This window comes from Jatropha curcas, chromosome 5 (genome assembly GCF_041381405.1).
Source record: "Jatropha curcas cultivar XTBG-Jc1 chromosome 5, XTBG_Jcur_1.0, whole genome shotgun sequence".
In the NCBI taxonomy this organism is placed as follows: domain Eukaryota; kingdom Viridiplantae; phylum Streptophyta; class Magnoliopsida; order Malpighiales; family Euphorbiaceae; genus Jatropha; species Jatropha curcas.
In genome coordinates this window covers 29,121,674-29,145,858 of record NC_143155.1, presented here as the reverse complement: position 1 = coordinate 29,145,858, position 24,185 = coordinate 29,121,674, and the positions used below count along the sequence as shown (strand labels likewise).

The window sequence follows — 24,185 nt, the reverse complement described above, 5'->3', positions numbered from 1 at the left end:
TATTCTAATACTTTTTAATTATTTTTCTTCAAATAGATAAAAATAATAAATTAAAAATTTTTCATTTTCAATTGTTGATGCTATAGTTATAAAAATTCACGTAAGGATATTTTATAAATTAATATATTATAATATTTAAAATTTTATTTACTATATTTATTATTAATTGAACTAAAATTTGCAATCTAATTCCCAACAAATAAGACAAATACTAAAAATCAAAAATTGTAAGACTGGTTTGATTTGAAATGTTATCTCAATTATTCAAAAAGAAAATTAATTTAATTGGTTAATACAATAGAGAGCACGACCTCCTTAAATGGTTTATGGCCCACGCGCTAACGGAATACGTAAAAAGAATGAGCTCAATGTAAACGGGTTAGGGGGCCCAGCCCGAAGAGAGGGTGAACTTTGTTTGCATGTGACTTTTCTCTGTTACCACTAAACTCTGCCCTGTGGTAGTCCCATCCACCCAAAATATCTATTTGGTGCCTTGATATTCTCACCCCCCACCCTTTCCTATTTCTGTCACCCACCCCCTTGGTTTTGTATTAGGAAAAGGAAATTCATTTATTCTTTTTTTCTTTTTTTAGAATTATTAGGAAAGAAATGTGCATGCCAATGAATTTAAAAAAAAAAAAAAAAAGAAAACAAATTCTTGGGTCTAGCAATAGATATAATCAATTGAAAATTGGGATGGACTTTTGATTTTTGAAATTATGGTATGATAATTTTTTGTTCAACACTCACAAATTTCAATTAATTTGATATTTAATATGATTACTAAAGGGTAATAGTCACATGAACTAATAGTTTATAATAAAAAAAAAAGATTAAGATTTCTTTATTCTCCTCTAGGGAATGGAGGGTCAAAGTTGACTTTGGTAAAATAGAAGAAAGATAAAAGCTACCGTAAATAATTATCATATGGAATGTTATGTTGTCCATATAGAAATATAGAATCCATAAAAAATAAATTATTTTATAAAAGGAAGATTATTATTTTAATAGATTGAGGAATGAGATTTTGGAATTTTATTTTCCCTGGGCCAGACATTGGATCCTCAACCCCCTGCTATTGGAAGTACCTTTGAAACCCTCAATTCATATGTATATACATAATTTTTTAATTCCTGTCCATGTTTGTCATGACACTCGACAACAATCTTGGTCTGGCTTTTAACATTATCTCACGTCATTTTCGTTATCTAACCCCAAATACTATACTTTTGATTAAAAAAACCACATCTTCAAAATGTACACAGCGAGTTTTATCTATAAAGTTAAGGATTCGAAATTCAGTTATGGCGTAAAAACACAGGCTTTATAAAAAAAATAGCCATTGTTGATCTATTTTTCTTTATAAATTATACCCTTTTGAGATATTTCTACATAGCAATACAAAAGAAGAAAACTATTTTAATAATTAAGATTAATATGAGGTTTGAATAGGAAATATCATGGTTTTGGAAATGCAGATTAAGAACACAGAAGAACAATATATATCATCATATGATGAGATTAAATTCAGGTATAAAGTGTGAAAACTGTGAATGATTGGTTAAGGCAGAAAAGCAGAAGGTTACGTGAATGATGTTATAACCCTACCACATGCAATTTTTATCAACAAGCACATGTTTACTGTGATGTTGACTTAACATAAAAATGGAGCCTGACAAGAGTTATTGACCACCCAATTGGTTCTAACTTTGAACCAGATGAGTCTGGTAAAAAACTCGTTACCCAGAAAGTGAGTTTCTGCTATATCGAGACAGGTGATTTTAAATGTTATCAGAACCTTTCTTTTTCCTTTACTTTACTTTTCTTTTCTTTTTTTTTTTTTTTAAATGTTTTAAAATACCCAAATGAAACTACTGATTGGTATAAGAATTATTTATACTTGAATTAGAATACAAGATTAGTCAAAAGAAAGCAAATGGGAAAGTACCTGCAATCAACAATGATCAAATTTAAGTTTCATTAATTACGATAGAACCTTCTTTCTGCTTACTTGATATTATCAATTTTTAATTCGAATTATTAAAGACTTATGAGTACTTCTTTCTTCTCTTTTGTTCTAAGAGTAAAGCAAAATCTTGCATTGTACCCTAATTATGTTGATAAATAAGTAAAAAATTCAGTTTCATCACTCTTAAATCTTCAAAAGAAAGAAGTTCTCTCTGATGGGTAAATGATAAACTGAAAACTTATATAGCTAAACCCTTCATGAATATTTATTAGTGAAAACTGATATGGCCCAGTATATTCACTAGCAGATTCTTTTACATTAAATGTGCATCACTTCAAATCACATGCTATACTTTGAATATCAAAAAAATTTTAAATGTGAAATATGCTTAAGAAGTCAAGATCAATGCCATTTGAAGGTTTATTGCCTGTAAATTTATAGATTTTACTAATATAAATTCCAGATGCCAAATGAGAGTATGAAAATTTTTTACTGGGCATGCATCGATGGTGGAACCCGCTCGGTACAATTCAAAATTGAAGAAGATTTTTTTTGAGTAGTAGATTTTGTGGGCTTCTTTTCTCTGTTCAAGATAAGCAAAGGTAAAAGATAGAACATAGAAGAACAAGAATTGACAAATGTACGAGATTTCAAACCAAGTGGAACAACAGTAACTAAAAAGGCCAACCAGAAAGAATGCTGTTAAGAATTTGGTTAGGGTAAATAGTACTGAATTCAAAAAAATAGAAAAAAAATGTTTTTAATTTTGACATATATACAATTTGAAAGTGGGAAAGGAATAAAAGAAAAATAGAAAAAAGGAAAAAGACGTAAGAGTTGAAAAGCAAGATGATGTTGGTTGGTGGAACAACCCTCAACCTATATTTGTTGAGGTGTAACTGTGTTTTTAAGAATAAAACAACCGCTGCTTTTGACTAAGAAACCCTACTTGTTTTGTTCGGAACTCTTTCAATGTTGCCTTAAATAAGCTGTGAGGTCGCCCTTTAAAATATCATCAATCATTAAATATTTGAATGGATTAGGAAATTCGGTCTAATCTTAATTAATATATATATATATATATATATATATATATATATATATATATATTTTTTTTAAAAAAAAAAGTAGTAATCTTTTTGTCTTATATTTTTTTTTTCTTCTTATTCTTATGGATAAATGGATTAGTACTGACTAGGATATGAGATTTGGTTCCTCTAATAAAATCTGCCAATTGCATACTTCATTTTTTTGTACACCACAGTCCTGTAATTGTCGTCAAGTGGATGAAAGTGACAAACTCTGAAAAGATGGCTTTGATAATAGCTGGGAACCTTCAAATATCCTTTCATGGGCCTATCACGGCCCATTTATGATTATGATCGAACTGAATCACGCAATTAATAATATCAAGAGTTTAAGCGAGTTTTGAAGAGCATGCACATGGTAGAAAGCTCCTCTATAATATAGAAAAACAAGTACGATAGGACAATCCCTCTGGCTCTGGCTAAGAATCAACCATGTCTTTTGCACATAGTTGATAATGATATAACCAAAATAGAGAACCCAAGAAACTTCCCAACGGCCATAAAACTGACTCCATTTATTGAAAAAACTTGTGTTATTCTTGGTTCCTATGAAGAAGCTCTTCAACCATAATCAACAGATTTACGAGAATCCAGTAATTGCAATCTCACCTGAACTTACTATTTCTTGTTAACTGCACTCAGCATCATGATCGGCACGAGTTCTTGTTGGCTTTTGAGATCTGTCCAGCACATGAGATCCTTACCTCTTATTTAGCCGATGCAAAGGTTTGAGTTTGACATCGACTCTCTTGAAAGAGAATGATCAGTGGACTGCCATTCTCATTCACAGCAGTAAACTATCTTTATTCCAACCAGATTCTTAGCAATACAAATGTTCTTTCATAGCCTCTCATCATTGAAGACCATCTCGTCATACTTGTTTAACGACATAAATCTTATGTTACAAGAGATTTGTATTTTCTCTACATAGAGCAAGATGGCTAAAAACTTGAAAATGTGTTAATTGTTCAACAACTGTTTATGGTAATCTACATGCTTGCAACGAAAACCAAAGTTGGAAAGAGTTAACCTTGTAGTTTACTTTGTGAGAATTAACTTTGGTCAGGCCATACCTCACACACAAGCAGTAGAATTTTCATCTCTTGTCCTATTGACGCAAAACCATACACTCATCTAGCACAAAAAGAGAAATACCACTTTCAATTTTTCACAAACTACGCAGTATAGTTGCGTCAGACATATATGTAAACAATAGCAACATTGTAGTATCATAAAATTCAAAAATTTTCCAGTGAGGACATATGTTCATCTCCATAAGCAAACTGATTGGAACAATCATGTGAACACCGACGACAATGCTAGATATCAACTTGTCAAAATTATAACTTGCAGAAGGCTGCGATTCAACAGCAATGGACTTCTTTTACTTGCCTGCCTATCGACATAAGCCTAAGACATTAAGTTTGAATTTAACTTGTCATTTGTCGACCTCCATTGCCTGGGCAGCTTTAGCTTTTGCCAATGCAGTCAATTTGGTCTTCACTTTTTTCTTCTTCACTGAAAACCCACTAGCACCCTTTTTCTTTGTCTTGTTACTACTGTCAAGCTGAATTCAAATATGAAAAAAGTAAGACAAAAACTTCAAGTGGTAACATATATAATTTCATATGAATCAAATGTGGAATCAATCATCCATTAATCAATCTTCCCATTCCAAACTATTTTAATTGAACATTAAAGTTTAGCTGTTTTCACAGCAGGATAATGAAATCAAATCCAATAAAAATTCAACATTTTTAATACTTCTCTTCCCTCAGCAGGCAAAAAACAGAAATCAAAACAGAACCAGTAAAAGATCAGTAATTTGAAGAAAATAACACTCACTTTCATCTTATTCTTCTTTGCTTGAAGCTTCTTCTCTTTCTTTTCTTTCTGTTCCTTTTCTCCTATAATGAACCAAAACACAACAACAGTAACTATAAATCAACGAGCTAAATGAGAAACACGCGAACAAGACAAAGACGATTGATATGAATAGAGAGAGAAATTACTTTGAAGCTCGAATTCGTGCAGTCTCTTTCTACGACCTAAATCGTTCTTCTTCGACATTTCGATTGTTGTATCTTCAAAATGACTCTGTTTATTTCTTCGGAGCCGCTTAAACCCTAACCCTAGAAAACTTAATCAGCGAATGCAGTTCTCATTTTTATATTATTTTCCCCCAAATTTTGTCTATTTACGTTTTGGACCACTGCTGATGTGGCAGATTGAATGAATCAACGACAGGCTCGACCCAACCAGACCGTTAAAAAATTGCAAAAATTCGAGCGGATAATAAAACGGCGCCGCTTATCTAACAACTGTAAAACTTAAAAGCAAAAGGAGTTGAGGAACTAAGCATGATTAAAGGAAGCTAATTGAAATGATTACGGCGGGAGCATGAGAATGATGAAATGGAAAACGTTTTCTCTCCCTTTGAGTCAGCTTTTGGCGGTTGGCCCCTTCTGCTTCCAATCTCTGAACAAAGACCACTTCAAGTCCAATCATCCATGTCAATCCAAACTCACACAGCGGTGCAAAATTGAATAAATAAATAAATAAACACAACTAATACTTATTACTACTTTTTAAAATAATCATACCCATCACTAGTTTACATGGAAAAGAAACAAACAAGATCGTTTAATTAATACAGAGATTCTATGTCTTTGAATAAAAATTTTTCTGTCGGTATTAATAATTGGGTTTATCTTTTTCTTTCGACTAATAGGATGTTGTGGATGCACTGTTTCTGAATCATGTATAAGTATTACGTGTAACTGTGATCGACATGTGATCTGATCTGATCTCTGTTTCAAGAATCAATTCAATTTCTTTGCTTAACCAGATCTCCCTCTAATTGTCTCAGTATCAGCAACTCTCCAATCACAAACTGGGTTTGTCTGTTTTTTTAAATAAAGATTAGATTTTGTGATTGGTTGAAGATGGGGAGTCAGTGCTCTAAGTTCACGCCTTGTTGCTTGGATTCACAGTTCAAGGCAGCAGCAGTTGTTGAAGTTTCTGATGTTATTGGTGGGTTGGTTATTAACAGAGTTGCTTGGGTTGATGGGTTTAGCGCTGTTAATTATATCTTGATTTTGTATTGCAGGAAATGAAGGGAAGAGTGAGATTGATTACTTGCCTGAATTCCGTGAGTTCACGTTCGAGCAGTTAAAGAATGCAACTTCAGGTTTTGCAGTAGAAAATATAGTGTCTGAGCATGGAGAAAAGGCTCCAAATGTTGTTTATAAAGGGAAGCTTGAAAATCAGAGCAGAATTGCTGTTAAGCGATTTAATAGAACGGCATGGCCTGATGCTCGTCAATTTTTGGTAGCCAACTTCTTTTATCACTATTAACTACTTCTTCACCAAATATTGTCTCTCTGCTTTCAACACCGAACATGAACAATTTCGCATAAAATTTGCGTCTGGCCTACTTGACCTCTTTTTTTTTTCCCCCCCTTTTTGTGGATTTTAGAATTGATTGTATATATGATGGTGCTCCAGTTTGCAACTGAATCCAACTTATTATTCTCCATTTGTTGGGTGAATTTGGAATGGAGAGATTGGATTCGATTTTAATCAATTGAACAAAGTTTGAAGCACATATGATTTTTGTATTGATTAGATTCTTGAAATGGATTGATGCTTGTTTCTGGTTATTACATGAATGGAGAAGGATTTTCATTTGTTTTTGCTAATGAGCTGTTCATAGATATGCCAGCCAATCTTGATCTTATTCAATTTTCTACTTCAAATTAAGGACTATTTTCTTGGACAATTATAGGAGGAAGCAAGATCTGTTGGTCAGCTCCGCAACCTTAGATTGGCAAATTTGCTTGGTTTTTGTTGCGAAGATGATGAGAGGCTACTTGTAGCAGAATACTTACCCAATGAGACACTTGCAAAACATCTTTTCCATTGTAAGGTTTCTTTATTTAATCAGGACATATTTTAGTCTAATGATTCAGTAGCCTATTTCCTTTTATTCATTGATAACAGTTTAAAGAAACCAAACTAGAACATGATTTAAGTTGAGGCATTAATTGGTATTTAATGATGATCAAAATGTTTCTTGAATCAGGGGAAACACAACCTATGAAATGGGCGATGCGACTAAGGGTTGCTCTATATCTTGCAGAAGCTCTAGAATACTGCACAAGTAAAGGGCGTGCCCTTTATCATGACCTTAATGCTTACAGGATTTTATTTGATGAAGTAAATACCTTTTTGTTTTGCTCCAATATTTGTCAAAATCATTTTTCTGATGGCATTCTGTAAGCATTACTTTATTTTTATATATACTAGAATTCTGCAGGATGGTAATCCAAGACTATCAAGCTTCGGTTTGATGAAAAATAGCAGGGACGGAAAAAGTTATAGTACTAATCTAGCATTTACTCCTCCTGAGTATTTGAGAACTGGTATATATATTTATACGCTTCCTCTTAAAAACAAATTGGTATATGACTTGGTGTATAACTCGATGCAACACTTGTTTTTTTTCTTGTTCTTTGTTATGTGTGTAGGCAGAGTAACTCCTGAAAGTGTAATATATAGCTTTGGCACTCTTTTGGTTGACCTTCTTAGCGGAAAGCATATACCTCCTAGCCATGTAAGTGCTTCTAATGTTGAGGAGTTTAGCATTTCTACGTTCGTAAATGGTGTTAATGTGTGTTTCAGGCCCTTGACTTGATACGAGACAGAAATCTTCAGATGTTGACAGATTCTTGCTTGGAAGGGCAGTTTTCTGCTGATGATGGGACTGAATTGTTACGCTTAGCTTCTCGGTGTTTACAGTATGAACTTCGAGAACGGCCAAGTTCAAAATTGTTAGTGGCTGCTTTGACCCCTCTTCAGAAGGAAACTGAAGTGAGTTTTTTTATTTCCTTATTGCTTAGAGACTAATTAGAGTCATATAATATTTGTTGTGGTTAAATATATGTTTCCATTTCCTACACTTTATGTAGGTGCCTTCCCATGTGCTGATGGGTATCCCTCATAGTGCTTCGCTTTCTCCTTTTTCCCCATTTGGTGAGGCTTGCTCAAGAAAGGACCTTACAGCCATACACGAAATCTTAAACAGCATTGGCTATAAAGACGATGAAGGAGTAGCAAATGAGGTTCTTTGTTAATTTGCTTTGTAATGTGATAAAAGGTCAGATTAATGTTTTTAATTCCTGCATCTTCTGATGTTGACTGTGTTTAATTACTCTGCAGCTCTCATTCCAAATGTGGACTGACGAAATGCAGGACACTTTGAATTTTAAGAAAAGGGGTGATTCTGCTTTTAAGCAGAAAGACTTTAGAGATGCAATTGAGTGTTATACACAGGTTTGCTCCTGCACTTCATTATTGGTACAACACATAGCTAATATAATTTGATTTGACAGACACATTGTTCATTAATTTGCAGTTCATTGATGCTGGAACTATGGTTTCTCCGACTGTTTTTGCTCGGAGGAGCCTGTCATTTCTTATGAGTGAGATGCCTCAAGAAGCTTTAAGTGATGCAATGCAAGCCCAAGTGATTTCTCCAGTATGGCACGTAGCATCTTATCTCCAGGCTGTTGCTCTTACCACACTGGGGATGGAGAATGAAGCACAAATGGCACTCAAGGAAGGCACAAATCTTGAAGCTGAAAAGAACTCAGCTTCTGAACAGAAGTGAAAATGTAGAATGCATATGAATCTGGCATTGATAGGGGGGCACTGGTAGCTTTCATTCATTTCCATAATTTTAAAGTAAAGCAAGCAAATTCTTGTAAGTTTGATCAATTATGTATTCGAGGTTCCAAAATTTTTCCTGCTCTTCCTTCGATTTAAAACAGGGGAATTTTTGTTTTATTTATTTTTGGCAAGTGAATTGGTGGGAGGCAAAGAATATTAGTAAGATTGTAATTTCTGTACAGAGTTTCCCCAATTACTACTTTTCTTGCTGATGATACGATTGTCAAGTTTAGGTTAATTCTCACCATCCCATATAGGGCCTTCAGTGAAAATAGATGAAAAGGAAAAGGTAAAATGATTATATCAAATCAACAATGAGATATCATCAGTAAATCCTTTGGAAACCTTGGATATTATTGCACAACCGTTCTATCGAGAATTTCACAGTTACAACTGCTAAAATCTAGAGAACCCCATTACACTAATTTAACTGCATTCCATCAAGAATTAGATAACTAAAACAGCTAAAATCTAAAAAACCCCATTACACGTACATAATTGGTGAGGCTCAGAGTTCTATTCATGCATTATTTACTTTAAACTAACAACATCGATGGAAAGAAGAAAATACTGGTAAAACTGATACCCCCTATAAAGCCTCTTGAGCAGCTCGGAAGGATTCCTTTGTTCTCCCATAGTACACTGATTTATTGCCTGAAAAGGTGATGAAGTTCCAACCAAAAGCAGATCCCCCTATATAACGCGTTTGCTCCTCAAGATCTGTAGCCTCTTTAGTTTCAGATGGTTTTGCAAAAACCTGGTCTGATTGAGGCTGCTCTGCTGGCTTAACATCTTGGAGCTGCTCCTGGGGTTTTTGTCTAGCCCCATTTTCACTTGATAATTCCTGTCCTTCAGGTGCATTCTTAGACTTCTTTGCAGGGACTGCTTCAGCAGTCATCTGCTTGTATAATTCCATGAGTAGATTTAGTTCTGCAAGGCACAGATTACATAATCAAAAGCATGTCATGTGATGCACAATTATTAACTACCCATTTAGGATACAATTTTTTTTTTCCTTTCCAAAAAAACAATCTTGATAGTGATCTGTCTATGAAACTCGAAGAGAAGTGCATATCCTGTTTTTTTCTTTTTTTTTTTTTTTTTTTTTAAATCCCAATTATACGCCAAAAAATTATGCTAAGATCACTTCCAGCACAAGCAGCATAGGAGTGCTCAGATGTAAACATCTGATAGTAGGCTATTGTGCCTTAGTTTAAGTTCCAAGTTCTTCTATTGATCAAACAAGAAAATCAAAGCAAGTTAGGCCTTGTTTCAGAATTTGCTGCCATTTTTTAACAATAAATATCTGTCAAATCTGAAATATTAAAATCCAGAACAGACAGAGTTTCAAGGTAATCACGTAAGAGATTGTACAAACAACAAATTGGAAGACATATAAACAGTAATTAAAGATTCAACTAGTGTTCCAAATGGATTTGATAAGGAATGTAAATCTAGGGATAACATTTGCCTTCAGGATATCTATATTTATCCAAACGTGCGTAGATTTGATGGAAAAAAGAAATGCATATCAACAAGCTTACTTTCTCGAAGTTCATCAGCACCCTTACAACTTCGGAAGTTCACTGTTCGAAGCACCTTCAGAAACAAAGAAAATATTAGGCCCCTCAAACTTGATACAAATACACAAGTTATGATGGAAGACTGATGTGCCAAAATTTTGAGAGTGAAGGTGCAATCTTACTGAGAATCATTACAAGTTTCGAAATTGTTAAACAGAGCACTTATTTTATACTCTCTATAGCAGGTGCTGAGACAAGGCTTTCAAAATCTAGAACAATTAGGCCTGAAATTTGATCATGAAGGAAATCCTTAACAAGTTTTCACGGGCAATACCTCTAAAAGATCATACATTGGCAACAATACAACAAGATCATAACTTTACAGGACAGATCATGTTTTTTTTTGTAAACACACAACAAAATCATAAATTCACAGGACCACAAAGGGATCACCAGCTCTGAAATAGACCAAAATTATCACAAGCAAAATAATTTTTGAAACGGAAATTAAGAACCAAATTACCATAGACAAAAAACAACACATTCAGCATATAGCTGATGAAATTGTACCTTACATTCCTAAAACTGAACTCAGGTACAGACTTTTTTTTTAAAAAAAATTCTAGCAGATAACGGCGATCAAATACGAAAAGATTTGGAAATGGATTCTGAAATGTACCTCGAGTAAATGAGGACGAATATCTTTGAGAACAGCACGCATCTTGAAGTAGCTGCACTCTTGGATTTGGACATAGCTCTCAAGCGGTCTTTTCTTGGTTTTGGGAGGAAGGGAACCAGCTGCTGGTGCAGGTGGTGGTGGTGGCGGCGGCGGCGGCGGTGCAGCTACCGTCGCCGGTGCTGGTGGTGGCGATTGTGAAGGGGGAGCAGGAGCTGTCTCCGGCGGGTTTGGGTCTGGATTCGGGTTTTCGGTTGGTGGATCCTGGGCTGGTTTTGCTTCTTCCATTAGTGGTTTTTTTGTGCCTGTAATTGGGAATTGAAATAAGGAATGTAATTAAAATGCATTGTACTGTACGAGCAGTTGGTAAAGTGTAAAAGATGCTGTTTGGTTGTGGGTGTTTGCTTAAACCACTCTGACTTAAAAATAAACTAACCCCTGTTTGGGACATACTCTCCCAATTCAATACTTCCAAACTCTTCTCAATTAGTTCAACATCTCTCTCGCTCTTTGTAAACCCATAAAAAGGAAGGGAAAGTTGGAGATGAAAGTGATGAATCCTAAAACAGACAAGATAGTGAGAAGAACGACGATGATTGGCACTGTTGTTGCTTCTTATTTCCTCTTAACGGCTGACTATGGTCCTGAACCCAATGTTTTCGACCCAGTTTGTACCTATTTCTTGTTCCCATTATTTCAGTTTTGTTTGTTCATTTCTTGGATTGCTTATCATGTTCGATGAGAAATGTTTTAGAAATTTTCTTTCTGATTGGAACGCAAGTGTAGATGCTGCAGGATTTATATTTGGGTTTTATATATTGTAGTTTTGTGTGTATTGATTATTGAATTGCTTCAAATGATACCTTCATAATTTTCCATAATATTTGCAGGTATACTTGGATTTACGTATATAATTTGAAATAATTGATTTTTTTTTTTAAAATGAGGCTCGTTCATTTCCATATACTGGAGGGATCTGAATGTTATTAGTTATATTGTGATTCTTATGATCAACCATGATCACGGGAGGTTGGAGTTTTAGTTTTTCTGGTTCTTTCTTTTCTTTTCCCTTTTTTTTTTTTTTTTTTTTTTTTTTGGCTTAGATTTGTTTAAATGCTCTTAATTTATGTGCTTAATAAATTGTTGGTGCTGTTTATCTGCTCATTACTGGAAAAGGGATAGTCTTTATCTTCTTTCTACAAGTATTTACTGTTAGTATAGTAGTGATGGATACGTTCACATAGATATGCAAGCTTTGGGGAAACAATCTAATTGTTAAATTGACTAGAATAGCAATTCAAGTAGAATCCAACCAAATCATAACCAAGATGAAATATTGAAACTCTACTATTGTTGGAAAATATTGATTACAGATGATTTTGGATAACCATTTTTGTGCTAGCAATTGGATATAGAGTAGAATTGCAGGAACAAGCTTTAGCTGTGATTTTGAGCAACTTCAAGGACTTGTTAGAGTGTTGAATCCTCTTTTTGCTTATGATTCGATTTTGCATATTGATTTTTTTTTTTTTTTTTTGAGAGAGAGAGAGAATTGCGTATTGATGTTGTTTGTCTAGGATTTCTGCGTTGCTTAATTTCTGGGTTTGGTACTTCTTGATGAAGTATCCAACTTTTCCCCTTTCTTGCCTGCATTGCTTCCATGCTTCTTTAGTTTTTGCTTACCCTAGCAAGTCTTTTCTTGGCAGCATCTAACATTTTTTGGTTGTTTGGGCATGGATTTTTGTCCAAATTTTCAAATTATTATCAATTTATTTTGTGTGCATGATGAGTTGTTTTTGGTGGGGGGAGGCGCAAACTCTTCCTTGAGGTAATAATCTTATGATATCAACACTATGCTTGTCTTATGGCCATTGATAATTTGAAATTCTTGGTTTGAAGCCTTATATTGTTCCTGGTTTTCTTACCAACTAAAGACTGATATATCCCTTTCACTATTTGCGTTGACAGATTAAGAAGGCATTACTATCAGCGGAGAGTTCTGTGAAAGAATACATCTTTGGATCAAAGAAAGAACCCGAAGGCGGTCAAATGGAGAAGCTGAGCTCTAACAGTGCAAAAGAGCATTAGTAGGAAATGTGACAGAAGTTTACAGAGGATTATCATAATTTTCAGTCTATTACTGTCAGAGCAAGTTCTTTTTTAAGCCTTTGCTAGAAACTTTCTTGTGGAGTAATATAGTATCTGTACACTTTTAGCCAAATCCAGTATATAACATTTCTTTTGTTGCTTTGCTTTTTGACCAAATTGAAGGGATAGCTTGTTGATTGAACAACTTGTATCTTGCTCAAGGGGGTTTACAGAATGGTTATTGTTTTCTTCCACCACCCTATTCTTGTTCTGAAAACGAAGAGTTGGATTGGATTACACAAGAAAGATCAAGTGTGATTTTTTTTTTTTTTTTTAATTTCTCTCAAAATTGAAGAAAGGTTTAAAAAAGAAAAAAAAAAAAAGTAGTAACGTATTATTAGGGAGAAAATAATTTTATTTCTTTTTCTACAAATAAATATGAATAAGAAAAGTAACTTTGAAAATGAAATAAATAAACAAATAAATTTATTCCAATTATCCAAACAGAAAATGGAACGTGTAAAAATCTCCTTCACAAATAACTGTTTCTAAACTAACGCATCCACTCTCTTCGTCAGTTAACTGATGCTTTCTCCTCTCGCTCAACTCTTACCTACCATGTCCACGTCCATCTCCTTTCAGATTCCTCCTTCCCTTCTCTTCCTCCAATCTCCAACCCTAACTGTAATTTACATCACAAATGTCACCACCCACAAAGCCCTTCGAATCTCCATTCCCCAAAATCTCACTTTCTTCCCACTTTATCCCCAAAATTTGCTTCAAACTACAGTCAACTACCTTCTCCTCGAAACTCCAAAAGCCCATCCTCTCCTTCAAAACTCTAAGCTCCCATTCTTCAATCCCACCAGAAAGCCCTAAAACCCTAACCCTAGTATCTCTTCTCCGCGCAATTCCCGACTGGGCTGACGGTGTAAAAGAGAGAGGAATGCAGCAGAAACGCACTCTGTACAATCACAAGAAATGGGTCGAACACAGAAGTTCCCTTCGCCATATCCGCCACTTACTCTCAAGTCTACAATCGCGAGTTATATTATCATTAATTCCTCCAGTTATTGCTTTTACTTCAGTGGCTGCAATCATAGCAAGCTATAATTCTGCAGTGGAGATGCATTTCTTGCCAGGTTTTTTCCCTGTTTTGAGGGCTTCTTCTCTGCCCTATCAGTTAACGGCTCCGGCATTGGCGCTGTTGCTGGTGTTTAGGACGGAGGCTTCTTATTCAAGGTTTGAAGAGGGAAGAAAAGCCTGGACAAAGGTGATTTCGGGTACTAATGATTTTGCTAGGCAGGTGATTGCTACAGTTGACAATTGCAGTGATGCCTTCCTTAGAAATGCTCTCTTGCATTACATTATAGCGTTTCCAATAGCACTCAAGGTTAGTTTTTATTTTTATTTTTTTATTTTTTATTTTTTTGTGCTAATGTATGCGATTGAGTGAATTTGCTGCAATATGTCAATGACTGTAAAATTGGTGTGTTTGTAGTGCCATGTAACTTATGGTTCTGACATTGAGAGAGACCTCAAGAATTTACTTGAAGTAGATGATCTAGCAGTGGTACTCAATTCTAGGCATCGGCCTCGCTGCATTATTGAATTCATTTCCCAAAGCCTTCAATTGCTCAACTTAGAGGAATCAAAGAGAAATTTGCTGGTACTTTCCTTGTCATTTGTACATATATCAACTATTTAAAGCTTTGCAACGTATTGGATTGTTATCGGAAAATTGTAAAGAGAGTGCCAAACTTCTGGATAATCAAGTCAAAATTAGTGGGGTCTTGATGGTTTTCGCCGGTGCCACTTTTGCCTTGAAGGGAGTACAAATATATTCAAATGACTATAGGTTTAAGAATGAAAACTGGTGAAACTTACATACTTAGAGATTACCAATAAATAATTTTTCATCAATATCTTTGTCATGGTGCAGGAGTCAAAGATTCCATGTTTGCATGAAGGAATTGGTGTGTGTGAACAACTCATGGGAATTCCTATTCCACTCTCGTACACTCGCTTGACATCAAGATTTCTGGTCCTTTGGCATCTAACTCTTCCGATAATACTATGGGATGATTGCCACTGGATTGTGGTACCTGCAACTTTTGTCAGTGCTGCTTCCTTGTTTTGCATTGAAGAAGTATGTCTCTCTCTCTCTCTCTCTCTCTCTCTCTTTCTCTCTCTGTAGACTTTCATATATATGTATGTATGTGTTCAAGTGGAGCAAATATGCTGTACAATGGGCCAGGCTCTAATCCTATGCAAGCATTGGTGGAGCCAAAATCTTTATTAGTATTTTCTTTTGTGCAGTTTTTTAATAACAAAATTTCATACGTATTTTGCCACTTAAAATTTGTTTTCATAGGTTGGTGTTCTTATAGAGGAGCCATTTCCAATGTTAGCCCTTGATGAGCTTTGCAATCTAGTTCACAGTAGTATCCAGGAAGCACTTGCAGCTGAGAAGATCATTCAAACTCAACTTACTGCAAAAAGAAAGATCCATGCTTGCGAGCACTCGAAGAATGGTTGGCCTAACTCATAGTAGAGGGGAGTCTTAAACTTAAAAACTTGATTCCAGAACAAAATGCATGTAAACTTCAGAGATTTTGTAGTGCTTGGAATTTTCTCATCCTCTCTCATATGCCCTGTTAGTAGTTAGATCAAGGATTCATATGTATACATGGGAAGCATTTCTACTTGAGAAATCTTGTATCCAATGTGTTTGCTGTATATAGAACAGTGTCATTGTAAATGTATTTGTATATATTAGCCATCTGGATTTCTTTTGAATATACTCCAGAGTTTTTTTTGGGCAGAAGGTAATGGTTATACCACATGCATTAATATAGCTAAGTGTTCCATAAGGGGCCAAGGCCATCATGATTTAAGATAAAAAGCTCTCATACAGTTTCCTGTTGACATGTTAAGCTACTAAAACTAATTTCGTATGCACTTACATTGCAGATTAAAAACGATCAGGAAAATGTCTTAGGTTCCAATTTGCAAAATCTATCTCCAAGCTTCTGTTGTACATGCATTAATATGTAAGGGAGGTAAAATTGTCAGTTCAGGACATTCAAGGAAGAGCCACAGAGAACTTTTCCATTCCGCTCCTAAAGCTTTCAGAGAAATGGTGTAACTGATACATTCAGACTACAAAATAGCGGTGTCCTTGCGCTCTGACTACTAGTACTCAAGATAGCCCTCCAGTACAACGCTTTTATTTGAGATCCTAGACTGTAGATTATTCAATTTTAGTCTTCTCCCAACACTGTTCAAACCCTCAAGGGAGCTTTTACCGTTACTTTCTTTCCACAATGGCAGTACTTCCACCACTACTTTTTGCAACATATTATGCTCAATGCCGTCATTGAAAAGCCCTTCAAGCTCACCTAAACTTCCCCTCAAGTCGAGCAAAACACTGCAGAGTCCCTGAAGTTTACAGTATTCCAAAATTTCAATCAAACTTACCTGATCCAAAACCACAGTTTCAACCCCTTTTTGAGCTGTTTCTGGTCTGATAGTTGTCTCTTTTTCTGCAAATACTACAATTCCAGAAGCAGTGTCTTCTGCAAGAGAAGGGATTTGGATTGGAGAAGAACGAGCTGTTACAGTTATGACGCAAAGGGGTTGCTTGGCACCTGGTTCTTGTGATGTTGGAATTGAGAACATGTCAACAAATGAGGAAGAAACTATAATTGCATCATATTCCTGCAACAATTTTGAGTAGTATCCGCCACACTCAGTTGCTCCTTCCCCAAGTTGGTTCAAAAGGTGGCCATTGACTGAGAGAGAGTATCTACAAGTTAGGCAGATGCCTCAAATTAAAAAAGTTAATCATATTAATCATATCAACCAAGAAAGTTAATAGCAGAGTAGGTCCTCAAATCCAAGCATTAGCGAACCAACTAAAGTAGTCTTATCAAGATTGTACATTCAAAACAGATGATTTGGTTACTATTATCAAATATGGATATTGTTGTTACCTAAGTGTAACAAAAGGCTTCCCTGTCAGCATTTGATGGATGTAGGCCTCATTGAGTCTCTTGCACAATTCTTCTTCTATGCCAAAAGTTACATCAATTCCTGCATCTCTCAGTCTATCCAATCCACTTGAAGCCACAATTGGATTTGGATCGACCATTCCAATCACTACCTTCCTAATCTTTGCTTTAATGAGGGCTTCAGTGCAGGGTGGAGTTCTACCATAGTGATTACATGGCTCTAAGCTCACATAAGCTGTTGCATTCTCAGCTAAATCTCCAGCATCTCTCAGAGCAAATACCTGAATTAAATTATCAGACAACAGCTGGTCAAGGAAACGCATTGATTTGAAAATTTTGCACCCCATAACAACCGAGTTAATTGCCCAGCATTTGGAAGCCTTCCCTTTTTTTTATTTTAAAACATAGCAAAAATAATCCAATATTTACTCCCGGAATAATTAAACATTTTCCAATGCAACAGTATCACTAAATCATTTTCAAAAAATCTTCCATGAAATTAAAAAAATCAAGGATTATTTTTTGTCCTGAAAGCAATCTAATGAAAATACAGGATATATAAACTGAAAAGGGGATAGAGTGCTAAACTTCAGCTTTCCTTAAGGTTGCTAGACATGCATAAACAGAAGAGAAACTATATTGCAATTTGATATCAGTATAGATTAACTGATTCTAATTTTATGGTAAACAAAGTTGGGACAAAAGAGAAGCAACGCGGGGTTACTACCTCAGCGTGAGGCTGACCCGCTTTAGGGTGGAACCCTTCACCAACAATCTTGCCATCCTTGACGATGACACAACCCACCATAGGATTAGGACTCGTACACCCAATTGCTTTCCTTGCCAACTCAACACATCGCCTGATGTAAAAGCCATCGTCTTTACCTTCGTTGCTACCATCTTTTGCCAAAATTTGACATTTGACCATAACCGATCCACAATATATTCTCAAACCAATAAGCGATTTAGATACCCTTTTGCCTGAATTGCAAAACCCAGATTTTGAATTAACTATGCAAGGAGGAGTAGAGAGATGGCGAACCGGTGAAATAGATGAGTGGATATGAAGAGAATTTGAGAAATTGAAAGGTGTGAGATTGCGATTTGACAGTGAAATACTTTGAATTTGCATTTTTTTTTTTCTCTGGACTCAAAGATACGTGATCTGAAAGCTTAGCAGGTACTGGGAAATCCGTACTTGCAGTTGCAGGCAACTGGTAGAATTCAAATTAGAAACAAAAAAAATTGGAAAAAAAAAAGTCAATAAAATATGTCTGAGCCCGGGTTCGAACCGGGGACCTCTAGTGTGTGAGACTAGCGTGATAACCAACTACACCACCCAGACGATGTGAATATCCGTAAGAATTTTATAGGCTTGCTGCCGAGAAAGTGCAGAGTCTGACACCCGTTGGAGACGACAAAACCTTTAGAACATATGAACTGCCTTTTAGCAACTGTATACAGTTTCACTGCTTTATTTTAGTTCGTGGTCCGATCAAAAAAGGTTATTAATTGCTTGTGAAGAGAAGAGAAACCATAAACAGGATCTGTATATTGTATTTATCCCCAGTCAACAATGCCTAGTTGACCAATTTCCCCAGCAAAGAGAAACAATAGTATTGGTGACTAATTGCATTTGCATTTGAGTTTTTGTACAAGATGAAACTTGTTGCAGTAAGATATGCAACAACATCACCATTGCATTTGCATGTCAGAATACGAAAGAAAAGCGAAGACATTTATTATCAATTACAGAAAAATCCATAGTTAAGCGAAAAAATGCACCAAATACAGTGATCACTGTACGTTGAGCATATATATTGAACGAATAGTCATAGTCATAAGATAATACAGTCACAGCAGCCACCAGCAGGTCTCTTATGTCGTAAATTATCTTCAATTGTCTCTAGCTGTGAAATTATCTCCTCAAATGTAGGTCTGCATTCAGGATTCTTGTGCCAGCACTCTCGAAGAAGCCTTTCAATGAACAGAGACAAATAACAGTCACGAGCACATCAAGCAAATTGAATATTAAGTTTCAGATAAAGCCACCAAAAGAAATTAAGTAATTATGTTAGTTTTTCAAGTTTTAAATGTCAGAGCTGCTGGTAGAATGGTTACTCTTGGAACCAAATGTTGACAGAAAATATCACACTTGAGATTTAAGGGTGTTCTGATGCAGGGGAATTTCACGGAACCTTTACAAGGCTATTTTCGCCATTTGAGTTTGTGGTCCCCATGTCATAATGGAACAACTTATACAAGGCTTAGCCTCTCCTAGCTTGATAATCCTTTCTCTGGCAACAAGCTTAATGATCCTTTCTTATAATTTAGCTCTACCTAATGCCATACCTTTATGGATTAAAAGATTTCAAGTACCACAATTATCATTCTTATAAAAACTCACGTCTTGATCGGTTCAGGGTACACAAATGAGGATAGGGATGGTCTGGAATCTTCATAAGCCCGCTTGTCTGCAACTTGTTCTGGGAGTTCTGCCCTATTTGACGGTCCCCCTTGGAACATCTATATACACATGCAATGAAAATAATAAATGATATTGCAAAATAAAAAAAAAAAGACTTCATTAGCAAATAAAACTATCTAAATAGATTCTAAACATGAATTTAAGTGATTTTTAACTGGTTCATACATATATCAAGGAATTTATTTCAACAATGTTACAGATTTCATTACAAAACAATCTGGATCTTTTATTCCATTACCTCATGTAATATAAGTGCAAAGGAGAAGACGTCAACACTCTTCCCATAGGATTCTCGACGATAAACCTCGGGTGCCATGTAACGATCTGAATAAGAGTGTCATATAATAAGAGCGATAAACTTATTAAGAGATATCTTTACATTCAACAAGAGAGAAAATATTTACATGAACCCGTTCCACCAGTCATCTTGTAACCATAGGCATCCTTTTCCTGAGCAATTTTGCTTAAGCCAAAGTCTGTAACCTTAAGGTGCCCAGATTCATCTTGAAGCACATTTCTGAGAGTATTAACATAAATAAAGAATTATGAGTACCTTCTTCTTTTGTTCCTTTCACCACTCACTGCTTCTTGCTACTTGAGGGTTACAGATGCAAGAATATTACTCATTGAGACTCAGTCAGAAAATTAGATGTGATGTACAGAGTAACACAATTAACATGAGCACTAAGAGAAGATTCAGAAAACAATACCTTGGTGTCAAATCCCGATGTATAATAGCATTTGGTTTGTGTTGATGCAGATAATTCATGCCCCTACAAGATTGCACATGCTCAATAATTAATGTTTAACAGGCGACGCTTTATTAATTATAACTATAGAGTAGAAATGTCAGTGATTTATTATCTGATACTCAGCTGGGAATGAAAATCCACTTAATTATCTGCACTGACATTGCAATGTCAAATATAACAAGGGTACTTTAGAGGCAAGAATTGGCACTATTATCAGAATGGTTCCACAATGCCCAACTCAATTCAATTAAAGCCCAAGTTTAAGCTAGTTCAGAATATTGACAAAATTGATAACCATGTAAAGCATATGTAAATGTTTTAGAAGATTGTATAATGTCTATAAAACATGACAAGCCTTCTATGTTTCCAGCAAATGTAAAAGAAAAGGAACTTGCAAAAAGCAAAAGCAAATATATCCATTTTATGCTGTCATGTGCACCAAATTCTAATTGTTTGAGCTCTTCATGAAAATCAAGGTTTTAGGGGAGCACAGCAAGGAATCCACAGAATGAAGCAAAATCTTGAAAGCAATAAGAATGGTTTTCAGACTCAAAGCAGTTTATAGGTGTGCCTCTTCCAGATGCATATAATATACATTGCACAATAACCACTGACCATAGGGCTTCTGTTTATACATACGCAATACGCAGCTGAGCCTAAAGAGAATTTACGCGGAACCAAAATTTATTATTTGCAAAATTCAAGTGATTAAATTATATACCTTGCAATATCTAAAGCATAGGCAACTGCTGTTTGTGGATCAAGTCTTCCCTTCTTTTTCAATATGTCATACAAACTTCCCTAACAAATTTATGTTGGAGGAAAAATCAGCAATGAGATTCTTGTTAACTCCCAAGTCATGACTTCATATGAGAAAACTCACATTGCGAAGATACTCTGTGAGGAAGATTAAACGATCAGAGTGCTTTAGAACACCAAGGAACTGCACTATATTTGGGTGGCGCAACCTTTGCCATAAGCCCAATTCCTTCAAAAAGGTATTCCTATGAAATAATGACACATATGAAACAGAACATAAGCACATAATAGTTAAAGCAGCAGGCATTAATCTATCAGACTTATGACTAGACCTAGCAGATCCGTGAGTAGCAATACCAGTACTTTAGTTTTCGCAGTTTTTTTTCCAGTTTTTTCCCCTCTTGGTGCAAAGAGTTTTTGACATACTTAAAGAAGACAATTGCAAACAGCCAGATAATTTCAATATATTCTCCATTCTAAAACAACTTAAATTTACCAAAGGTACAGAATTCTAAGCTCTATTATTGGTACAAATCTGAAAAATAATGTTTCCATGTGAGAGGAGGGAGAACTTGCCACATAACACCATATTTAAGATAATGAGACTCACTTTACTTTCTGATTTGATGCAATAGAGGAGCGGATAGTCTTTGCTGCTACTTCTGTACCGCGCCATCTCACTAAATATACCTCACCATATGCTCCCTGCAAGACTTTATGCTTTAGTGCAGGGTATCATCACTGTAAAATAATTATTAGAAGGCAACGCCACTTGAGAAGGTTTAAATATCTGGATGGAGCTCCAACAGGTCTAACACTGTAAAAGTGGATTCAGATGCTCCAGGTGTGCCTCTACAAATTAGAGTTTATCAGAAATTACCTCTCCAATAAGTGTTGCACCATCCATGTCCACTTCACCGTAATCGATCTCATAGCAAGGTGTTAGGGAATCAAGTCCCACCTGTCTTAATCAAATGACTGAGTTAACATACACGTACGAGTTTGACAACTGTTGCAATTTTCTTTCTCAAGTTGAGAAGTTTCTTTCAAGTTACTGAATACTATATGACCTCTTTTTGGCTAGACACCAATAATCTATCTGAACATTTAAGCAGTACATACAATGAAATAATGCAGAAAATATTATTGAATGTCTCTATTGCACATGTTATTAATCATATTGATACCAAATCTATGATAATTAAGAAAGAGCATTACCGGATCTATTCCACCTCGACTTTCCAATATCTTGCAAATATCCTCATGGCCAAAGCTACGAGCATCTGACAGTGGCTGCAAAATTTCTAATATTAAAGTGTGTCTTATATAAGTTATAATTTATTAGATATATTTTATTTTTGAATTAATATGAGGGAAAAAGGAGAAGCCAATAAAATGCCTTGAATAAGCAAACAGTACTAATGCCGCTAAGCAAATAGGGAAAACTTCTTGTTACAGTTATGAGCAACACAGGGGCAACTAAAACAAACACTCGAAAGCTCGTTGTAGTATGCACTTTGAAGACTGAAAGTTGTTACTCTGCAGTTTAATCTTTTCAGATCCTTTGGACAGCAGGGCAGTAAGATTGCTGGTTATTAATATCAGCATTTTGCACATAGATCATATAAAATCAAAAAATGAAATTATGATATTAATTTTTGACATTGGATGTGGTAGCTAGTGAATCTCAGAGAAGGTGCCAGAGGTTGCATAAATTGTAAACAGCATTGTACAATGAAACTGCATAGTGTTTCCTAATCCATGTGCAATTTTTTTATAAATTTCACATCATGCAAATTATTCACAAATTTAGTTTAGTCTAACACAAAAGCCTATTGCATTAGATGCTAACTAATGGATAAAATTCCAGGATGAACGAACTTACAGTGCGACCCCAACGATCTACGGAATTCACATCAGCACCTTTCTCAAGAAGTAGGACCACAATTTCGTTGCAGCCTTCGCAAGAAGCTAAATGAAGAGCTGTTCTCTTATCATAATCAGCCAGATTTGGTTCCACACCTTTTTCTAACTCCTGCATCACCCCTGTTTTGTCTCCCTTACCTGAACAATGAAGCAGTCTATACGGACCTTCTGAATCAATTGTTTGACGATGAATCCTCTGTCACATATGCAAGAATGAAAGTTGATTTAGTTGCTTCTAATATAACAAAAATAACTAAGTTCAGCTAATTCAATTATGAAGAAAGAAAAAGAACAAAAAGAAACGTGTCCTTTGAGCAAATTGAGATATTGATAGTCAAATCTAGAAAATGCTTTTTTTTATGCAGAAATTGCTATTCTAAAAAAAAAAAAAAAATCATCTCAACCTATATGAAATCCCACTCTTGTCTTTCCAATATGGAAATAAATTAACAGTAACTCCTCCACCCACCCCTGAGAGATATAGTGTAAGCAAAAATAGGGAAGGAGAAAATGAAGTACCTTGCTAGAGGATGGACTCGGACAACCTTCCATGAATCAGAGAGAGCAATCTCTGACCAAAGAAATAAATTAATAATCAAATTATATCAGATGAATCTCAAAAAAAGGAAGATAATATGGAAAAAGAATATGAATATTTGTTCAACTTGACGAAACAGTGATTTGCAAACAATCCAGCCTGTAATGGATACGTTGACAGTTAATTACATTTCGATTACAATGATTATTATAATAAAAATCCAAATGCGTCTTTATCCATTCGGAGTTACCAATGTTTTTCCTTTTGTCCGTCTCTTCCATTAGATTTCCTCTGCAAATAAGGTCACTTAGATTTCTTCGTCTGTAGAGATTGGGTTAGCGATTCCGAATACTCTTTGGGTGCTGATAAAACGAGAAGCTGCAACTTATTAAGTTTTCTCAGTAACCAAATATAAGTCTCCATTTTCATTTTCCTTGGAATTTCTCTGCTAGTTACAGATAAGTAGAGAGAAACTAGTTTTGGCGGGATCTCAATTTCAAGAGACGACATCATTTCGTCCAATCAGAAAGGAGAAAATATTTTAATGGGCGGAGATATCATTAAATGTGAACCGTTGGACGGTCCTCCTCAGTGGTCAAGGAGTTGAGGCAAACGTACTCCTTGCAGGTACTCAG

The 24,185-nt window shown here is 35.4% G+C and overlaps 7 protein-coding genes and 1 non-coding gene across 9 annotated transcripts; 3 read left to right on the top strand and 5 right to left on the bottom strand.

Moving 5' to 3' along the window:
• Positions 1 to 4,192: 4,192 nt before the first annotated feature.
• Positions 4,193 to 5,226, bottom strand: LOC105643000 (uncharacterized). The gene is made up of 3 exons (XM_012228025.4): positions 5,070 to 5,226; positions 4,903 to 4,964; positions 4,193 to 4,624 (listed from the first exon to the last, which is right to left on the bottom strand). Exons 1-3 carry the CDS (start codon positions 5,125 to 5,127, stop codon positions 4,496 to 4,498), a joined length of 249 nt encoding a protein of 82 aa, XP_012083415.1. The 5' UTR covers positions 5,128 to 5,226; the 3' UTR covers positions 4,193 to 4,495.
• Positions 5,227 to 5,518: 292 nt separating this feature from the next.
• On the top strand, positions 5,519 to 8,868 carry LOC105642999 (serine/threonine-protein kinase BSK3). The gene is made up of 10 exons (XM_012228023.4): positions 5,519 to 6,090; positions 6,167 to 6,387; positions 6,845 to 6,980; positions 7,142 to 7,275; positions 7,376 to 7,481; positions 7,587 to 7,672; positions 7,741 to 7,929; positions 8,028 to 8,180; positions 8,278 to 8,391; positions 8,474 to 8,868. The coding sequence occupies exons 1-10, from the start codon at positions 6,003 to 6,005 to the stop codon at positions 8,726 to 8,728; spliced, it is 1,482 nt and encodes a 493-aa protein (XP_012083413.1). The 5' UTR covers positions 5,519 to 6,002; the 3' UTR covers positions 8,729 to 8,868.
• A 241-nt stretch (positions 8,869 to 9,109) lies between these two features.
• LOC105642998 (uncharacterized) lies at positions 9,110 to 11,317 on the bottom strand. Its single transcript, XM_012228022.4, has 3 exons — positions 10,990 to 11,317; positions 10,332 to 10,386; positions 9,110 to 9,717 (listed from the first exon to the last, which is right to left on the bottom strand). Exons 1-3 carry the CDS (start codon positions 11,272 to 11,274, stop codon positions 9,377 to 9,379), a joined length of 681 nt encoding a protein of 226 aa, XP_012083412.1. The 5' UTR covers positions 11,275 to 11,317; the 3' UTR covers positions 9,110 to 9,376.
• A 135-nt stretch (positions 11,318 to 11,452) lies between these two features.
• Positions 11,453 to 13,331, top strand: LOC105642997 (uncharacterized). Its single transcript, XM_012228020.4, has 2 exons — positions 11,453 to 11,653; positions 12,955 to 13,331. Exons 1-2 carry the CDS (start codon positions 11,531 to 11,533, stop codon positions 13,072 to 13,074), a joined length of 243 nt encoding a protein of 80 aa, XP_012083410.1. The 5' UTR covers positions 11,453 to 11,530; the 3' UTR covers positions 13,075 to 13,331.
• Positions 13,332 to 13,619: 288 nt separating this feature from the next.
• Positions 13,620 to 15,875, top strand: LOC105642996 (voltage-dependent chloride channel 1, chloroplastic). Its single transcript, XM_012228019.4, has 4 exons — positions 13,620 to 14,467; positions 14,576 to 14,743; positions 15,017 to 15,223; positions 15,449 to 15,875. Exons 1-4 carry the CDS (start codon positions 13,775 to 13,777, stop codon positions 15,623 to 15,625), a joined length of 1,245 nt encoding a protein of 414 aa, XP_012083409.1. The 5' UTR covers positions 13,620 to 13,774; the 3' UTR covers positions 15,626 to 15,875.
• A 62-nt stretch (positions 15,876 to 15,937) lies between these two features.
• Positions 15,938 to 18,358, bottom strand: LOC105642995 (Cytidine/deoxycytidylate deaminase family protein). Its single transcript, XM_012228018.4, has 3 exons — positions 17,815 to 18,358; positions 17,070 to 17,368; positions 15,938 to 16,882 (listed from the first exon to the last, which is right to left on the bottom strand). The coding sequence occupies exons 1-3, from the start codon at positions 18,217 to 18,219 to the stop codon at positions 16,270 to 16,272; spliced, it is 1,317 nt and encodes a 438-aa protein (XP_012083408.1). The 5' UTR covers positions 18,220 to 18,358; the 3' UTR covers positions 15,938 to 16,269.
• On the bottom strand, positions 18,359 to 18,432 carry TRNAV-CAC (transfer RNA valine (anticodon CAC)). Its single transcript has one exon. It is a non-coding gene; the product is annotated as a tRNA-Val (tRNA).
• Positions 18,433 to 18,679: 247 nt separating this feature from the next.
• Positions 18,680 to 24,176, bottom strand: LOC105643354 (serine/threonine-protein kinase 12). 2 transcript variants are annotated; one of them, XM_020682790.3, is made up of 13 exons: positions 23,801 to 24,176; positions 23,532 to 23,709; positions 22,972 to 23,208; positions 22,305 to 22,379; positions 21,967 to 22,047; positions 21,697 to 21,791; positions 21,211 to 21,331; positions 21,049 to 21,128; positions 20,286 to 20,348; positions 19,980 to 20,092; positions 19,814 to 19,899; positions 19,495 to 19,613; positions 18,680 to 19,064 (listed from the first exon to the last, which is right to left on the bottom strand). In XM_020682790.3, the coding sequence occupies exons 2-13, from the start codon at positions 23,562 to 23,564 to the stop codon at positions 18,926 to 18,928; spliced, it is 1,242 nt and encodes a 413-aa protein (XP_020538449.1). In that variant the 5' UTR covers positions 23,565 to 23,709; positions 23,801 to 24,176; the 3' UTR covers positions 18,680 to 18,925. The 2 variants fall into 2 exon arrangements, with proteins under 2 accessions (XP_020538449.1, XP_012083842.2); XM_012228452.4 differs by having other exon boundaries at positions 23,532 to 23,583.
• Between the last annotated feature and the right edge of the window lie 9 nt (positions 24,177 to 24,185).

Excerpts from the sequence above, each read along its gene's own strand:
- LOC105643000 (XM_012228025.4), bottom strand. The coding sequence starts at position 5,127 with ATGTCGAAGAAGAACGATTTAGGTCGTAGAAAGAGACTGCACGAATTC. Across the intron at positions 4,965-5,069 it reads GCACGAATTCGAGCTTCAAA|GAGAAAAGGAACAGAAAGAA; the intron begins GTAATTTCTCTC and ends GGTTCATTATAG. Across the intron at positions 4,625-4,902 it reads CAAAGAAGAATAAGATGAAA|CTTGACAGTAGTAACAAGAC; the intron begins GTGAGTGTTATT and ends ATTTGAATTCAG.
- LOC105642999 (XM_012228023.4), top strand. The coding sequence starts at position 6,003 with ATGGGGAGTCAGTGCTCTAAGTTCACGCCTTGTTGCTTGGATTCACAG. Across the intron at positions 6,388-6,844 it reads CTGATGCTCGTCAATTTTTG|GAGGAAGCAAGATCTGTTGG; the intron begins GTAGCCAACTTC and ends GGACAATTATAG. Across the intron at positions 8,392-8,473 it reads CAATTGAGTGTTATACACAG|TTCATTGATGCTGGAACTAT; the intron begins GTTTGCTCCTGC and ends ATTAATTTGCAG.
- LOC105642998 (XM_012228022.4), bottom strand. The coding sequence starts at position 11,274 with ATGGAAGAAGCAAAACCAGCCCAGGATCCACCAACCGAAAACCCGAAT. Across the intron at positions 10,387-10,989 it reads TTCGTCCTCATTTACTCGAG|GTGCTTCGAACAGTGAACTT; the intron begins GTACATTTCAGA and ends TTGTTTCTGAAG. Across the intron at positions 9,718-10,331 it reads TGCTGATGAACTTCGAGAAA|AACTAAATCTACTCATGGAA; the intron begins GTAAGCTTGTTG and ends TGTGCCTTGCAG.
- LOC105642997 (XM_012228020.4), top strand. The coding sequence starts at position 11,531 with ATGAAAGTGATGAATCCTAAAACAGACAAGATAGTGAGAAGAACGACG. Across the intron at positions 11,654-12,954 it reads AACCCAATGTTTTCGACCCA|ATTAAGAAGGCATTACTATC; the intron begins GTTTGTACCTAT and ends TTGCGTTGACAG.
- LOC105642996 (XM_012228019.4), top strand. The coding sequence starts at position 13,775 with ATGTCACCACCCACAAAGCCCTTCGAATCTCCATTCCCCAAAATCTCA. Across the intron at positions 14,468-14,575 it reads CGTTTCCAATAGCACTCAAG|TGCCATGTAACTTATGGTTC; the intron begins GTTAGTTTTTAT and ends GTGTGTTTGTAG. Across the intron at positions 15,224-15,448 it reads CCTTGTTTTGCATTGAAGAA|GTTGGTGTTCTTATAGAGGA; the intron begins GTATGTCTCTCT and ends TTGTTTTCATAG.
- LOC105642995 (XM_012228018.4), bottom strand. The coding sequence starts at position 18,219 with ATGCAAATTCAAAGTATTTCACTGTCAAATCGCAATCTCACACCTTTC. Across the intron at positions 17,369-17,814 it reads CGGGTCAGCCTCACGCTGAG|GTATTTGCTCTGAGAGATGC; the intron begins GTAGTAACCCCG and ends AATTTAATTCAG. Across the intron at positions 16,883-17,069 it reads AAGCCTTTTGTTACACTTAG|ATACTCTCTCTCAGTCAATG; the intron begins GTAACAACAATA and ends CCTAACTTGTAG.
- LOC105643354 (XM_020682790.3), bottom strand. The coding sequence starts at position 23,564 with ATGGAAGGTTGTCCGAGTCCATCCTCTAGCAAG. Across the intron at positions 23,209-23,531 it reads CGAGTCCATCCTCTAGCAAG|AGGATTCATCGTCAAACAAT; the intron begins GTACTTCATTTT and ends CATATGTGACAG. Across the intron at positions 19,614-19,813 it reads TTGCACTTATATTACATGAG|ATGTTCCAAGGGGGACCGTC; the intron begins GTAATGGAATAA and ends ATGTGTATATAG.